Raw genomic sequence first — 17,036 nt, 5'->3', positions numbered from 1 at the left:
ATAAAAAGCACAAAGGTAGAAGGTTACAAAATAACCCAAAGGATGGCCAGCCCTGAAATGGTGGAGAAAATGAGTCTTTTGTGTGTAAGCTTTTATTTCTTGCTCCAAGAGATGACTGCTAACTTCCAACACCCCATGATCACCCGTCAAACTTCTCCTCCTTTGAGATTCAAGCTAAACACCCCCATGGAGGCTTCACAGCCCCTCCCAGGTAGATTTCACTGTTTTTTCCCCCTCTGTGCTCCCACTGTCCTCTGATCACGTTTCAATTATAGCACTTATTTCAATGCTCTAATATTGTGGTTAATGTGTGAGCAGGAACTGTGTTCAATTTATGTGCATTATCAGCACTTCAGTGCTTGGACTATAGAAGGCATTTGATTAATGCTTACTGAGTGACTGAATATAACATTATAAAGTGTTTTAAAAACCAACTGAATAAAAAAATGGGCAGAAGACCTAAACAAGTAATTCTCCAGAGAAGACATACAGATGGCCAATAGGAACATGAAAATATGCTTAAATGTTGCTAATTATCAAAGAAATGCAAATCAAAACTATAGTGAGGTACTATCCCACACCAGTCAGAATGGTCATCACTAAAAAGCCCACCAACAATAAATGGGGGTGGAGGAAGGGGAACTCTCCTACATTGCTGGTGGGAGTATAAATTGTGCAACCATGATGTAAAACCTTATGGAGGGTCCTCAAAAAACTAAATACAGAACTGCCATGAAAAGAATAAAATGACATCATTTGTAGCGACACGGATGGACCTAGCAATTATCATACTATACGAAGTAAGGACGATTAAGACAAATACCATATGGTATCATCCATAAGTGGAATCTAAAATACAACACAAATGAATTTATTTAAAAAACAGAAACAGACTCACAGACATAGAAGACAAACATCATTACCAGAGAGGAAAAGGGGAGAAGGATAAAGGAGGAGCATGGGCTTCCCTGGTGGCTCAGATGGTAAAGAATCTGCCTGCCATGCGGGAGACTCAGGTTTGATCCCCGGGTTGGGAAGATCCCCTGGAGAAGGGAATGGCTACCCACTCCAGTATTCTTGCCTGGAGAATTCCACGGACAGAGGAGCCAGAGGAGCCTGGCAGGCTACAGTCTGTGGGATCACAGAGAGTCAGACACAACTGAGCGACTAACACTTTCACTTTCTTTCATGGGATTAACAGATACAAACTACTATATGTAAACACAACAAGGTCCTACTCCATAACACAGGAACTATATTTGGTTTCTTATAATAACCTATAATGAAATATATATTTTATATGTATAACTGAATCTCTTTGTTGTACACCAGAAACTAACATACAACCCCGTAAATCAACTATATTTCAAATTTCTTTCAAAGTGCTTCTATATACTCACACTCATATATGTGTTCTTACATTCATGGAAAAGAAACTTCTGCTGACATCTCTGAGACAGTTACACGATCAGGAGTATTATTTGGTTCGCCAAAATAACTATTATGATACAAGACTGTAGAATCTCTTTGATGAAACTGGAAATAAAACTAGTCTCCACTCGGTCACATAGTAATCATATTATTAAGCAATTAACTCAATACAGCATGTTGGTATAGAAACATTATGGTCTTATTCCATCATTTCTCCTTACTGAAGTCTATTTCCTCTATATTAAAAAGAGACCAACATATTAATATTATAATGATTTTGGGCCCTTATGTAAGTTGAGTGTTCCAGAAAAAGCAGCAGAGAAGGGACCAGACCCTAGGATAGTACTGAGGCAGCTCTCACCATCAGGGTGCAGGAGGGAAGAATGAGGCAGAACGGGTGGGTGTCACATGGAAAGGGACAAAGCCAGCAGGTACACATCGCAAGGACAACAGAGCTCCAGGCACGAAAACTGGCTCATGTGGCAGCATCGGCACCTACATTAAACAGCTGCCGCAGAACATACACAGGAAAGCGTTTAAGTATTTTCTCTCAGATATTTTACCAGCGGACTGATGGATGGGTCATTAATTTAATACAATTGCCACATGAAAGCAAAGAGAATCATCACTTTTAGGAAAGTAATCAGAAAATCACACTGAACTACCATTCTGGTCACGTATGGAATTCTGCACAGGCAACATCTCCTAACTCATCCATATATGTGGATTTATAGGCATTCTTCCGAGTGGCAGTCCATATCAACCATGACCCTCCTCATTTTTATAAATCCAATGAGGCAAGTTCTAGCTATGAAGCAGTAACAGGTATTCAGAGCCACAGACTGATTCAGAAATTTATAAATCCAAATAGGAAGGGAGATAAAAATAAATAGGGAAAAGACAGACGTTTCTAATTCAAGAAGATATGTTTCTAATTGTTAGGCAATACAGTTAGGACAAGTCATTAGCCACTTACATCTGATTCCCAGTAATAAAGAAAGATTAGGCTCCTTGCCCTGAGCACGCTGATTAAGAATACTACACAATGCCTTCAAGTCAAGCAAACAATAGGACATTTCCTTGAACAGCTGATCAATCACACTCAAATCAAAGAGTGGCCTTTTGCAAAGAACGGTCTGCTGCCTGGACTGTTCTGCTTCCTGGCCCTGATCCAATAAAGAGCAGGTCTCTTCTGTTTGTCTTTGGTTCTGCATTGGATAAAGAAAACAAAAATCAGGCTGTCAGAACAGAGGAAAGGTACTCAAAAGCCATAAAGGTTGACATTCTCCCACCCAAGTCTATAAACAAAACAGTGAAGTCATATTACATGCACAGTAACCAGACTTAACTGCATATATGCATGCAGTAAGAAAAATAAAAAAGGAGAGAAAAAGAATTCAATACTGGAAAGGGTTTCTCTGTGCCATCTGATGTCCGAGGGTGAATCTGAGAGACGAAACATAAATTCCAACAGACTAAGTTTCTAGGGAGTCCCCCAAGGTCTCATATTAAAAGTACCTTGGTTGTTATGTAATTTGCTATGAGATTTATCCCCAGAATAGAAAGAAATGCAAAGAAAATTGAAACCTCATCCTGTAGTTTTATTGTTAGCAGCAACAGTGATTTACCTAATCTGAAACTATTTTTTGTACACTGAGAAAAAAGTATATATGTTACGGTGTTGATAGGAACCAAATTTTTCAGTATAAGAGGAAAAGAAAAGTATAAAATCAAAGATGAAGAAAAAAGTCCAAGCAACTCTCAATTGTTAAATCTGAATTAGAAGTATCAGTATGAGCTCATGATTTAATATGCTTAGAAAAAGTGACACTCACTTACTCCCCAAATTACCACCATTTATTCCTCATCCTGAAAATTACTAATTAAAGGTAAGTTTGACTAACTTTCCAGGTGGTATTGGAAATTTCAGAAAAGCCAAATAGCCTGGGTTAATGAGGAAAATAAATTTTTTTATAGAAGAATGCCAGCTAATAATTGTAAAAGGAATGATATAAAAATTACTCTTTTAATTGTCTAATGATTCAGATGATCATTGGTGGATGTTAAAACCATCAAGGGAAAGGGTGCTGGCACACTGGATATTCACACACTTGCCTGAGTATCAAGCCCACAGATCTGCTGATTGCAGAGGCTAGTGTTACAGCGGGAAGAATCAGTCTGTCACCACCTTAGTCCAGTGAGATTGGTATTTGTGACACTTACAGTGGGATAAGCAAACACATATAATTTGACGATGTGAAAAATACCTACAAAGTATTCATGCCAAAAAATGTTTGCAATGAGTCTAATATCCTTAGCTTTAACTTCTAGCTTACAAGAAATACAGGGGGTAGAGAACAAGATAAATGACACCATGAGGAAGCAATCAGACAAATCCAGGTATAACAAATCTGAGTCTATGACAAAAGGCTTGATTCTGTTAAGGAGAAGAAAAGAACTTTAGGTTTAAAAAGCAAAATAAAACACAACACATGGTCTTGATTGATACTGGTTTTAACATTTGGGGAAGAAAGGCAGGAATTTTTCTAAGATAGATATTACCAAACATCAAGGAAAATTCTTATTCTTATATGGTGGGACAGTGCTGAAATGGTACTGTCCCTAATTTTTGGAGATGTATTTCTAACTATTTAGAGGAAAATGTCACGATGACAGCTCAAAAACTAAAGTAAGTACTTTTTACATAACATGTCGTTAAATACAAGCCAAATATTAACATTTCATCTCATAATTAAATGAAGAAAGTGATCTGTTCCATAGATGATGTGTCTACATTTTACCTTCCTTAAGGATTTTCAAGCATAACTTCATTTATATTCAATTTATGCATCATTTTATGACTTGGGATCTAATCTCTATGTAACAGCTGACTTTGCTGTAGTTAAGTGTATGAAATTGTTTCTAAGACAATACAAAACTAAAAGTTTGTCTTTTTATTATAATCTTATTAAGAAACCTAATGAATTTAATTATCTGGCACAACAAAATCAAGTCTTCAATTAAAAAATGATTTACAAGTATGTACAAAACAGGCATTTCCTGTAACTTAAATAGGTACTGAATCATCCTTGAAAGCAATCTGAATTTCTTCTACTCACATCAAGCAATGTTCTTAATCTCTGAAGGTTTCTTTCTTTCTTCTCCAGCTCTTCCATCATCTTTTGAGTAGTCAATTTTTCTTTAGAAAGTTTCCCTTGCATAGACTACAATAAAGAGAATTCGAAAGCAAAGCATGTTAATGCTTAAAGCATAATACAATTAGGTAGGCAACCAGGAATACTGGCTCTGAACACTTTAGATGTCCTGACTTCCCCAATCCCTTGGAAAATGAGGCCTCCACTTCTCAATTAAGTCATACTACTTCTAGAGTGGATAGAAGGAAGGAAAAGTATCATCTTTTCCAAGACTAGGAAGGAAAAGTATCATCTTTACCAAGTAAGTTTTAATTCTTGGTAAAACATATTAAATTAAAGGTGCAGTTTAACGCTATATTACAAACAGTTTTTATTTTACTGATTCTCATTTATATACTGGGAGTGTATTAGCAAATCTATACTTGAAAAATTGAGCAGGAAAAAATCCGCCTGCAATGCAGGAGATATGGGTTCGATCCCTGGGTTGGAAAGATCCGCTGGAGGAGGAAATGACAACCCATTCCAGTATTCTTTCCTAAAAAATCCCAAGGACTGAGGAGCTTGGCAGGCTATAGTCCCTGGGGTGTCAAAGAGTCAGAAATGACTGAAGCAACTATGCATGGCACAGCATACTTGAAAAAAAAAAAATCCTTTTCTTATGATTAATAAGCTACAAGATGATAAGATCATAAGACTATCCCTGTTTTCTATTATTTGAAACACAGGTAAACATTCCTCTTGGTATACAGTATTCCAAGCAGTAAATATAATGTTGAATTCAAGCCAAAGGTCTACTATAGGGCTTAGATAAACTAATCTCTCTCTTAACTCCATTATAAAATTATAAATTAAACAGACATGACACTATTGTGAGAAAATCTTGAGTATATCAAAGCAGAATACAGGATATTTTAAGAGCTCTTGGGTTATTTCAGCTTATAAATCTGATTTTCAGCAACATACCACAGAAGAACTTGTTATAAACCTTGTACTTATCAGTGACTTTTTTCTATCAACTTTTCTCCTTTTAAACCACAAGATCAATAAATATGTCTAGAGAAGAGATTTCGTTTTTTTTTTTCCCTTCAGGTCTGTATTTAGTCTCAACACTAAAAATACTTCAGAATGTTGACCACCTAATTAGCACACAACCTACTTTTTCCCCCTCACATTATCTCTGGGTGGAATAAGAGAGGATGGTAGTCACCACTGGTGAGATAAGACTCTAAATATAAAATGGTTTTCTTAGTAACAGTACCTAACCTTTTTGCTTTTTTATTTCATTTGTCTGCTAAACTCTGTAAAAATATTATATTTAATAACTCAAAAGTTGGATACAAATGAATCAAGCTCTATAACAAGTACATTTTATTTCAAGGAAAAACTTGCTTTATATTCCACAAAAATGAGCTCCACAGCATAAAGTCACATGGGCTATTTGAGAATATATATTTTTGGGTACTGAAATTCCTTTGTAACTACACTTGACTGAATCAAAATCCATTTGATTGCATGATATGTTGGGATTTATCTACCTAGCCAAAAACTGATACTTACTGGCATGACAAAATTATTTGGCTGGAATCCAGAATTTATCCAAAATTTTCTTAAGATTTATGACTTTATTTTATTAATACTGTAAATAAAGGCATCACAAATAAACTACTCTAAATCTCATTTTAACAATGAAAACTGAACCCAAAACAGGTATTTTCATAACAGTGTAAAATAATTCTTTGAAAGACTACAGTTTTTTATTTTTAGCATGTTGAATGTGACTGATAATCAGCTAGTAAATCTGATTAATGTGTCACCACATAAACCTAAATTTAAACCAGTGAAGAAAGAGGCAATTTTCTTCACCAGAATGAATGAGAAATGTCTGGCACTAGTGCTGTTTGTCACCAGAAGGAAAACTGAATTTGGGAACAATATTAATATCAAGCTTAACATGTTGGTTGGGTTCAAAGGCACTAGCTAGGTGGTCCTTGAACAGAGGAAAGAGTTCACAGATACATTTATTCTAATAAGACCAAATGCTGTACTACTTATAGGATAATATTAGGTGTGAGCGCTATAGCTGGCTAACAGTTAACATTTCAGCTAAAAGATTACTTCTCTATTCCAAACTACATGAAAAAGCACATGTTTAAGAAAAAAGCAAGGGCAGGGGCATTTCAGCTAAGCTTAGAATAGAATTACTAAAGTTAAAAATAAATTAATTTTTAAATGTCTACAATTTCTCTTTAAATTTCTTGTTTAATAATGATTTAAGTCTAAGTTACTAACCTAAACAGGTATGTATCACAATCATTCTTGGAGTTGAATGTGGTTTTAAACTCATTTGTTATTAATATTTTGATTTAAATATCCAGAAATGCTAACCATTTTTTTCCCCCTTAAATACAGAGAGCCCAAATGAAGAAAAACCAAATGTGCCTTACTCAACGTATTCTACATACTTCACAAACCTAATTTAGGACACAATATTTTAAAAGAATCTTATATTAGCAGTTTTGTTATATAAACACACACAAGTAACCAACCTCACCTCACCCCATCCCACACATAAAAGAGCATCACAAATACATTTCTTCATATAATCATTCATTTAGCAAAAATATATCCACATCAGTGAACAAAACAATCAAAAACACTTGGTCCTTGTGGAACTTGTACTAGGAGGAAAAAGGCCAAAGAATATAAACATAATAAATATGTAAGTTATGTAGTATCACATATTAGAATTTGCCCAGTGCTTTGGAGAACAGAGTGTGGTGATGGAGGCAGGGTGGAATGTCAAATCCGAAAGAATAAGGGCTCATGGAGAGGATGACATCTGAGCACAGTCCTGAAGGAGGTGAGAGACTGTGTCCCTTAGGTAACTAGAGAGTATGTTTCAGTTGTGTAAAGGTTCTGAGGCAGACAGGTGTCTCTTCTGTGTGAGAAATAGCAAAGAGAGCTAGGATGACAGAAAATAGTAAGAGATAAAGTCATGATAAAGCTTTTGAAATAAATGTATCAGGGGGAAAAAAAGGCATTTTATTCCTCTCAAGGAGCTAATAATGCCACCATATAGTAGAGTGTAATGTACTAAAAGATTTCACTTTGGGGACAAAATTGCCAAATTGCACTTCGAGGCAACAAAGTATAAGGTGCTTTCCACAGGAGATTAGTTTCCCAACGTGCTCCAGCTTAACTCTTTTTCATTCCAGCTGCTGGTGCTGCTGCTAAGTCACTTCAGTCGTGTCCAACTCTGTGTGACCCCATAGACGGCAGCCCACCAGGCTCCCCTGTCCCTGGGATTCTCCAGGCAAGAACATTGGAGTGGGTTGCCATTTCCTTCTCCAATGCGTTAAAGCAAAAAGTGAAAGGGAAGTCGCTCAGTCGTGTCCGACTCTTCGCAACCCCATGGGCTGCAGCCTACCAGGCTCCTCCGTCCATGGGATTTTCCAGGCCAAGAGTACCGGAGTGGGGTGCCATTGCCTTCTCCGTTTCATTCCAGGAAAACCCCTTAAAACAATTCTCTCCCCTAAGGCTTATCTTAATATAAGGAACAAATCAGACTAACATTTTTTTTTTTCACTTTGAAGTAGCCAGGATTAATGCCCAAGGCACAAACTCTGAGGTCAGACAGACATGACTTAGAATCTCAGCTGAAACTTTGGGCACACCTTTCAAAATCTAAGCAACTTCATGTATAAAAATATGCTCTTTCTTACTTTGTACGATTACTGTTGAAGTCTAGGGATAGTAAACATAAACCAGAAAGAACCATTCCTATAACGTATAATATCATCACCCAGAACCATCACTGACACCTCTTCATTTGGCAACAGAGGTTCCATTTCTCACTTTGGCCTAAGTGTGGACAAATATTAAATCACTTTCCCTCATTCTTCCATATTGATAAAAGAATTTTCAAAGTATTTTAAAACTAAGCAATAAATGATATGCAAGCCCCATAAAAATCACATTTCTTAAGGTTCCTATTTAATAATAATTAAAGACAGTGTCCAGCTCAAATTCCTTTCTTAACTATCATCTTGCTACCTGATATAACATTACAAGCCATCTGCCTGAGAGTTCTGCTTTTAGCATGATGACATGAAGAGCTACTCAGAACTAGTCCCCAAGGAAACTAGTGAAAAATCATGTAAGTGCATAAATCCTTTTAATGAGAACACATTTTAATGTGTTAGAAAAAAACAAGTAAGCCTTTTTACTTTGTATGTCCTCTGCCAAAAGATTATAATGGTAACATAAAATGGTAAGATTTCACTGGAAACAAAGTTACATGGGTGAAATGTACTTTTGAGAAGTAAATAGGAAGGAAGGTAATAATTCCCAAAGAAGAACTCATTCACACTCAAGGACTGTAGCCAGGTTTATGGAAATGATGGTAAACATTCTACTGCAAAATGTCTTTTCTATTGTACACTGACAGAAGAAGAACCTTTTAAGAGGAGAAGCCAGTTTAACTACACTGGTTTTGTGGATAAAAGGAAAGGCAGTATTTCTAAAGGATCAACTAGTAATCAAGGTATTCACACCAGTTAACAATATTACCTTGACAGCTGAACAAAACAGATACATCTGCGTTTTTATAGCACTGAATTCAATTTCAAAATTAGTATACACTTTTACATGAAGTAAAACCTTTTCTATATTCAACAACAAATACATTATAATCGGTAGAAGACTGAGTTCTCCCCAAACTTCAAAGCTGTGAATCAATAAACTTGTCACTGACCTAAATCAGTATTTATCTGACTTCTGATACACAGCACCGAAGAATTGATGCTTTTGAAATGTGGTGTTGGAGAAGACTCTTGAGAGTCCCTTGGACTGCAAGGACATCCAACCAATCAATCATAAAGGAAATCTGTCCTGAATATTCATTGGAAGGACTGATGCTGAAGCTGAAACTCCAGTACCTTGGCCACCTGATGTGAAGAACTGACTCACTGGAAAAGACCCTGATGCTGGCAAAGATTGAAGGCAGGAGGAGAAGGGGACAACAGAGGATGAGATGGTTGAATGGCATTACCGACTTGATGGACAAACTCGATGGAGTTTGAGCAAGCTCCAGGAGTTGGGGATGGACAGGGAGGCCTGGCATGCTGCAGTCCATGGGGTCATAAAGAGTCACCCATGACTGAGGGACTGAACTGAACTGAACACATCTTATAGTATAATATAGTATAGTAAAGTCACTCAGTCGTGTCCAACTCTTTGTGACCCCACGGACTGTAGCCCACCAGGCTCCTCTGTTCATGGGATTCTCCAGCCAAGAACACTGGAGTGGGTTGCCGTTTCCTTCTCCAGGGGATCTTCCCAACCCAGGGATTGAACTCAGGTCCTCCCACATTGCAGGCAGATGCTTCACCGCCTGAATCACCAGGGAAGCCCTAAATTATGGTATGTGCTCATTATAAAATGTTTTATTTAAAAAGAATGAAGTAGTTTTGAATTTACTGACATGAAATGATCAGTATATATTATTAGATGAAAAAAAATGTACAGCACAAAAACAATATTTATTATATTATCTCGCTATTTAAATACAAACATATAAAGAATCACATTTAAGTGAATGCATAGGAAAATGTCTACAAAGATACAATTTTGTAACTAGTTATCTCTGGAGTGAAGAGTAGAACAGGATAGGGAGGATGACACTTTTGTATTACTTGGACTTTTAAATAACAAGAATGTCATTTTTACCTTAAAGGGAATAGTTAAAAAATGGAAAGAGACTATTAATATTATGTACTGGAGAGCTAAGAAAAACTAGTAACACAGAAGCATCTTATCTGACTTAGAGAATGTTTCAACTACATAGACAACCGTGTTAGAACTGACTTTCAGAGGATGCTAATGACTATTATATTTCTATGAATAATTACCATTAGTGAGTAACCTCACTCCAAACAATGACTTCACTGGCTCCTAATAAATCAAACTCTACAGACAGATTATATATTAGGGTCCAATCCCTGGAAATGAGTTTTATATCACCAAAAACTATTAAAGTTGATCAAAAGTAAAATAAATGTATGTTTCAAAGATGTTTTTTAGATATTTAAATATTCCTTTGAAGGGATTTTTCTGCAGTATTCTTAAAAAATATATCCATGGGCCTAAGAATTGGGCCTAAGAACTCCTTTTTCTGCTAAATTTTCCTGTAGTAAGCATAGGCATTTTTCACTGCTTCAAGAACTTCAAAATCTTCTAGGATTTTCTATCTTGACAATATTCACTTCCAAGATAATATTCACCAATGCCTGTGAAAGTACCAGAATAAAGAAAGCCGAGAATAGGGCATGATCATAATAGCAGAATTTTGCTAGTTATTATGGCGTTTTAGGGTTAGCAAGAGAGTAAAAATAGAAAGATCACCTGAGTTTAAAACTTAACCTCTATTAAAAACAATTTTTTTTCCTAGATAGAAAGACTTATTGTGCTAACACACACACACACACACACACACACACACATACACACACACACACACAGAAGCGGTAGGGAGAGGAAGTAATCCAAAAGGACACATGAGTCAAACGAAAGAGCTGCCAATGCCCCAAACTGGAACAATTTGAGCAACAAAGTACAATAGTATTAAATCATAACCCAAGGTATAAAACATAGCCATGAATCCATACTGATGTACATAAACGTGGCAAAAGAGACAAACTTCCCATTATAAAAGAACTACAAGGACTTCCCTGGTGGTACAGTGGGTAAGAATCTGCCTGCCAACGCAGGGAACACAGATGCAATCCCTGGTCAGGGAAGATCCCACATGCTGCGGAGCAACTAACCCCACATACCACCACTACTAAGCCCTCCCTCTAGAATCCTCGAGCCACAACTACAGAAGCCCAGGAGCTTAGAGCCCATGCTCTGCAATAAGAGAAGCCACTGCAGTGAAAAGCCCAAGCATCACAACCAAGAGCAGGCCCTGCTTGCTGCAACTAGAGAAAGCCTGCACACAGCAACCAAGATCCAGAGTAACCAAACATAAATATTTTTAAATGACTATAAAAGGTTTTCAATGCCAAAGGACAAAGCTGACCTTAATTTGCATTGAGATCATTTTTATTAGATTTACTTCTTGGAAAATGTTACCAAATAAAATAGAAATTCCTTTCACTGTTGTCCGTGATAAGTTAGATAATGGCTGAGGAAACCAACCGTTTCTCGATTTGAATGGCTTATAGAACAACTGGTTTCTCGATTTGAATGGCTTATAGAACAACTGAAGGAATACACATTAAAAAGTATAACCTCTGTGAATCAATCCAGTAAGTCCACATACTTGCTGAACTGGACTAGTATTTGATCACACTGATAGATCACTTAACATGGTCAAAAGACAAAGCAGACTGTCCATAAATTCTGATGTTCAAACCACTTATGTAATTCTTTTTTATCTCCAGCTTTGAGAATACTCCTATCAGGAGATATAAAAATAAAAATGTATTCAGCATAACTTGTCCAATGGTTTCCTATCACCTGAAGAATAAAACACGAAGACGTAATATCCCCTTGTGTGATCTGGCCCCGGGCTACTTTCTCCCACTGGTCAGCTCTCGCTGGGTCTCACAAGCAGGGCTCTCCACACCAGCTGCCTTCCTGTTCGTCAGGGAGCACACTCAGGGCACTGGCTGCTCTCTCTGCCTGGAATGTTCTTCCCCTGGTTAACTCCCTGCAAATCTATGTCCAAATGTGACTTACTAGGGGAAAACTTCATGGACACTGTATCTAATGCAACATGATCTGTCATTGCCCTCTGTTTTTTTTTTTAATAATTTATTTTTTAATTTTTTTTTTTAATAATAGCACATATTTCTTCTTGGAGCTTCCCTGGTGGCTCAGTTGGTAAAGAATCTGCCTGCAACACGGGAGACGTGGGTTTGAACCCTGGGTTGGAAGATCCCCTGGAGAAGGGAACAGCTACCCACTCCAGTATTCTGGCCTGGAGAACTCCATGGACTGGATAGTCCACGGGGTCACAAAGAGTCGGACACGACTGAGAGACTTCCACTTCACTTCTCTACTTGGCATTATACTTCCATTTCTCCAACTCACCCCACTAAAATGGCCAGGGACTTGCTGATGAACCTCTGGTGCTAAGAACAGTACCTGGCATATATGCAGGGGCTCAGTAAATATTGGGCAAATCAATAAAAGAATGAAAATCCACTTAATCTACAAATTTTGGTTTGTAATATGGGTCAGACACCCTAAGCTCTAGACAGTAGGTGATCTACAGTAGTCTCCACACTATGAAGAAAATAAGTAGGAGGAACAGACACAAATATGCAGTGTTATACTTTGATAACACAGAAAACAACATATAGAATTAGTAGGAGGGGTGGGTTCTTGCCCAGTCACAATGAACTAAAAACAGTCCGTTGTCTTTAAATAGCACATCACTGATGGTCTTACTCAAATGTGTTCTCAGTAGTAGAGACAGACTACAGCCAGTTGAAAAGAGGCAAGGTAAGGAACAGAGAACAATTTTTTGAAGAAATGATTTACCAAGAATCATTTTCATTCTAAAAAACTGAAAAGATTAATATTAAAGAATTTATAATGTCATCTCCAGTGTTATTAATATTTTTACACAAAACATATATGCTTTTATATTTTTAGATATGTAATTGAGCATACAGCTTGATTAAAAATGTACAAAATATTCCTTACCTGAATTTCCAAAATCATTCTGTCAATCTCATCTTGTTGGCTATCTATTATCTAGAACACAGGAAATATATCAGTCTGAATCAAATTTTTTTTTCATTTCTTTTTTAGAACTACTAAATTTCAAGAAAACAAAAGCACACAGAATCATGAATTTTTTTTTTAAAAATCAAAATGTGATTTTTTTTACAGAAGTATTTATACAAAGTATCCTTTAAATAGCCATATGATTTAGATCACACGTAAACAAAACTGCGAATGCCTTACTCTAGTTCTTGATAAACCTTTAATCTTTACATTTTATAAAAACAAATTTGAGGAACTTCCCTGATGGTCCAGTGGCTAAAACTCTGTGCTCCCAATGCAAGGGAGCCGGTTTTGATCCCTGGTCAGGGAATTAGATAGCACCCCAACCAAGAGTTTGATGCCACACCTAAGGATCCTGTGAGCCACAAATAAGACCTGGCACAACCAAATAAATAAATATTTAAAAAAATAGGAAGTTTGAAACAGATTTTGAATAATTTAGGAAAGAAAAAGATATCCTTTTGTTTTTGCTAAGAAATAACATAACTTCTTTAGTTTGGATTTAATTTACAGTTACTTAAATTGCTATTTTCTTTCCTAATAAAGACATTCAAACTAAAAATTCTATAAAAGCTGCTACTGCTGCTGCTGCTGCTGCTAAGTCGCTTCAGTCGTGTCCGACTCTGTGCGACCCCATAGACGGCAGCCCACCAGGCTCCCCCGTCCCTGGGATTATCCAGGCGAGAGCACTGGAGTGGGCTGCCATTTCCTTCTCCAATGCATGAAAGTGAAAAGTGAAAGTCAAGTTGCTCAGTTGTGTCCGACTCTTAGCGACCCCATGGACTGTGTAGCCCACCAGGCTCCTTCGTCCATGGGATTTTCCAGGCAAGAGCACTGGAGTGGGGTGGCATTGCCTTCTCTGTAAAAGTTGCTAAATATTAGTAAAAATATAAATCAAATAAAGTAAATAAGGTATATATATGCACACACATATCTACAGATTTCACTGTCAAAGTTCACTATCAAAGATATGTACTGACCTTATTGGCATTTTCATTTTGTTGTCTCAGGTTATCATTTTCATTCTGAAGCTGTTTTGCATCTAACATGGGAAGGCGAATTCCATCTTCAAGGCATCTTTCTACTTTTTGCTGCAAACTGTTTTAGAGAGACATAATTGTATGAAGAAAATAAGCTCTATGTGCTGATTTTGGTAGATGACTTCAACATAAATGAAGTCTCTTCTTAGGGTCTATAATATATTTTAGGCAAGCAATAATAAAAACCTACAGAGAGTAGATGAATAAGTTTGAGTACTTATATTTCTTACAAGTAAAAAATATAATGGAGGTTGATCATCTTTTCAGAAACAGCAAATGTGAGACCAGATTCAAGACCAGATTTGCTTAGTATGTGAAATCCTTAGGCCCTAGCAAAGTCCCGCATGACCTAATCTGAGCTCCGCGATCTAAACTGTGTTCTTTCCCTCCTTCCCAAAAGGCGAGCTCCTTGATTAAGATGACTGTGGTAGGGAGCCTAAGAATATGGATGTATGTCTTTTGCCCTTCATTTTGAGTTCAGCAGCAGTTTGTTTGTAAAGATATCTGTTACTTAAATCAGCAGAATTACATTTCTCCTTCATGAGTGAAAGCAACAATCCAGTCCCTTTTTATAATAATCTGCATTTCTATCAACAGCTTTTTAAAATTTCCTTCAGCATTCTTATTAACTTCATTCTGAACCTGGGATGTAGTAGACTGGAAAGGTCAGTTTCATTGTTTATTCCTTTAGGGAATTCTCTTGATCTTTTAATTGGGAGTGGTTCCTTTGCTTCTGCATTTTACTTATACTTCTCTAACTGTACGAGTTTAGGAGAAACAGTTACCTAAAGGTCTTGAAGGGCTGTTTTGTGGGAGTATCTCTGTGAAGTCTGTTTGAATATAATTTTTTTGATGCAAGGGCTGTTTTTAGTATGGATTCCTACCATGTCTTTCCTCAGTGTGTGTTGGCCCAACAGGTATGATCGGTGTGGTGGTGACCAGAATCTGTACTGGATGTTGAGTGGGGCCTCCTCTTTGAAAAGCAATAATCTTATACATTTATTATGTGACATAGCAATTCCTCATGCTATGCTTGGCACAGAATTGCATTTATGAGGAAACAATAAAAGGAAGCCCCTCTGGTATATTAAGAAAAAAAGATAAGGGCAGGGGGGTAGGTGTTAGCTTTGAGAAAGGAAGAGTAGTATTTAGGTTAAAAGAAACAACGACCCAAAACAAAACAAAACAGCAAGACACCTAGAAATAGTTTTACTTTAGCATGTAGTCATAGTTAAGAGTTGCAGCCTACTAAAAGAAACAGAATTCCTTTAATGTGGATTTTTATATTTTCACTATTTTCCTCTTTCAACTAGTATGGCTGTCATGTTTTGTCTCCCCTTCCATATGCCTCATAAAGAAATGCCATATCTAGCCTGTGGACAAAGAATTGACAGTCAGAAATAGTACAATGAGGTATTCGGATGTGTTCATAAATAATGGCACCAGAGAAGTTTTTACATATTATAAATATACTGTACGGCTTTGTAATATACTGTTACTTGTCATAAAAGTATCTGCTTTTTCAGTCTAAGAGTGAAAAAATATGTTATTTCTATCTCAGAATGTTTTTGTCCCAATTCAGTGTTAAGGTACTATTTCTATGTATTTATTACAAACATTTCAAGAAAAATAAATTACATCAAAACTGTTAAGGCTTATCATTAAGAAGAAAACAAAAGAGTCAGTGATGTGGAAGGAAAAATGTACTCTGTCATGTAAAAATAGCAAAAAGTATTCCTTCACATACACATTCTCATTTTGTTTATGTTATGAAGCATGCTCATTTAGAAAAGTGATACATCTCTTGAACAGCAAAGGTACCAACTACTGCGTAACTGTGAATCCCTTCCACATATTTTACTTAAGATTTTCATTTCCAAGTGAAAAACGTTTGCCTCATTTTTAAATCCCAAAAGCTCTTACATATTCACAAAGCAGGAAACTTGGAAATAGAATATAAAAACAGATCAATGTAATGATATAATTTATAGTCACATAATACATCTTAAATTCTTCTGAAACTTAAGGAATACTAACTACATCATATAGTTGAGGAAACTGAAATAACATTCCTACCCCCAAAGTCAGGTGACACTATAGGCATACAAGTACTGAACAATTTTAGAACACCTTCTCTGGTCCTTTACGTTTGTTAGAAATCAAGAGAAATTTCCTGGGATGATGTCATCTCAGGATCAAGATACTGAAGATATGGAAAATGAATTCTGAAATGCACTAAACTAAATCTTTCCAAATCAAGAATACCAAGCTCAATGTTCTCCAAAAGCATAATGAAAGAGAAAATCAAAAGAGAAGGTATAAAATCATATCAAATATGTAAAAACACACAATGGAACAAAACAAACATTCAAATTATTTTCAGGTGTTCCTAGTTCTACTCATAAAAACACAGCTTGAGTTTAAGACTGTAACACTATAAAACAGAACAAATGCATTATCACTTGGCCTTTTGTCGTAAGATTAAAGAAAGATATGTGGTTGAATTAACAGAGGTCAGGAAGCTGTTTTGAGACTAGAGAATAGGATATAAGGAGTGGAGTAATAAAAAGAAATTTAAGATCAAGAAAGCAGAAAACAGGAGAAAAATAAAGGT

At 36.5% G+C, this 17,036-nt stretch overlaps 1 protein-coding gene across 10 annotated transcripts in view; it reads right to left on the bottom strand.

The window, feature by feature from the left end:
* Positions 1-17,036, bottom strand: part of CEP85L (centrosomal protein 85L) — a 161,311-nt gene that overhangs the window by 13,184 nt on the left and 131,091 nt on the right. For 5 of the 10 annotated variants that reach the window (XM_086317134.1, XM_086317128.1, XM_086317135.1 and 2 more), the window contains 4 exons: positions 14,363-14,480; positions 13,299-13,349; positions 4,551-4,655; positions 2,408-2,639 (listed from right to left, as the gene is read on the bottom strand). In XM_086317134.1, coding sequence (XP_086173260.1) covers positions 2,408-2,639; positions 4,551-4,655; positions 13,299-13,349; positions 14,363-14,480 — 506 coding nt within the window. The remainder of the gene's footprint in view (positions 1-2,407; positions 2,640-4,550; positions 4,656-13,298; positions 13,350-14,362; positions 14,481-17,036) is intronic. The other 5 variants (XM_086317130.1, XM_086317131.1, XM_086317136.1 and 2 more) reach the window with 3 other exon arrangements.

The sequence above is a fragment of the Bos grunniens genome, chromosome 9 (assembly GCF_055505025.1).
Source record: "Bos grunniens cultivar Pamir isolate PY7600 chromosome 9, Bosgru_T2T1.0, whole genome shotgun sequence".
NCBI lineage: Eukaryota > Metazoa > Chordata > Mammalia > Artiodactyla > Bovidae > Bos > Bos grunniens.
This window is presented reverse-complemented; position numbering and strand designations above follow the sequence as displayed.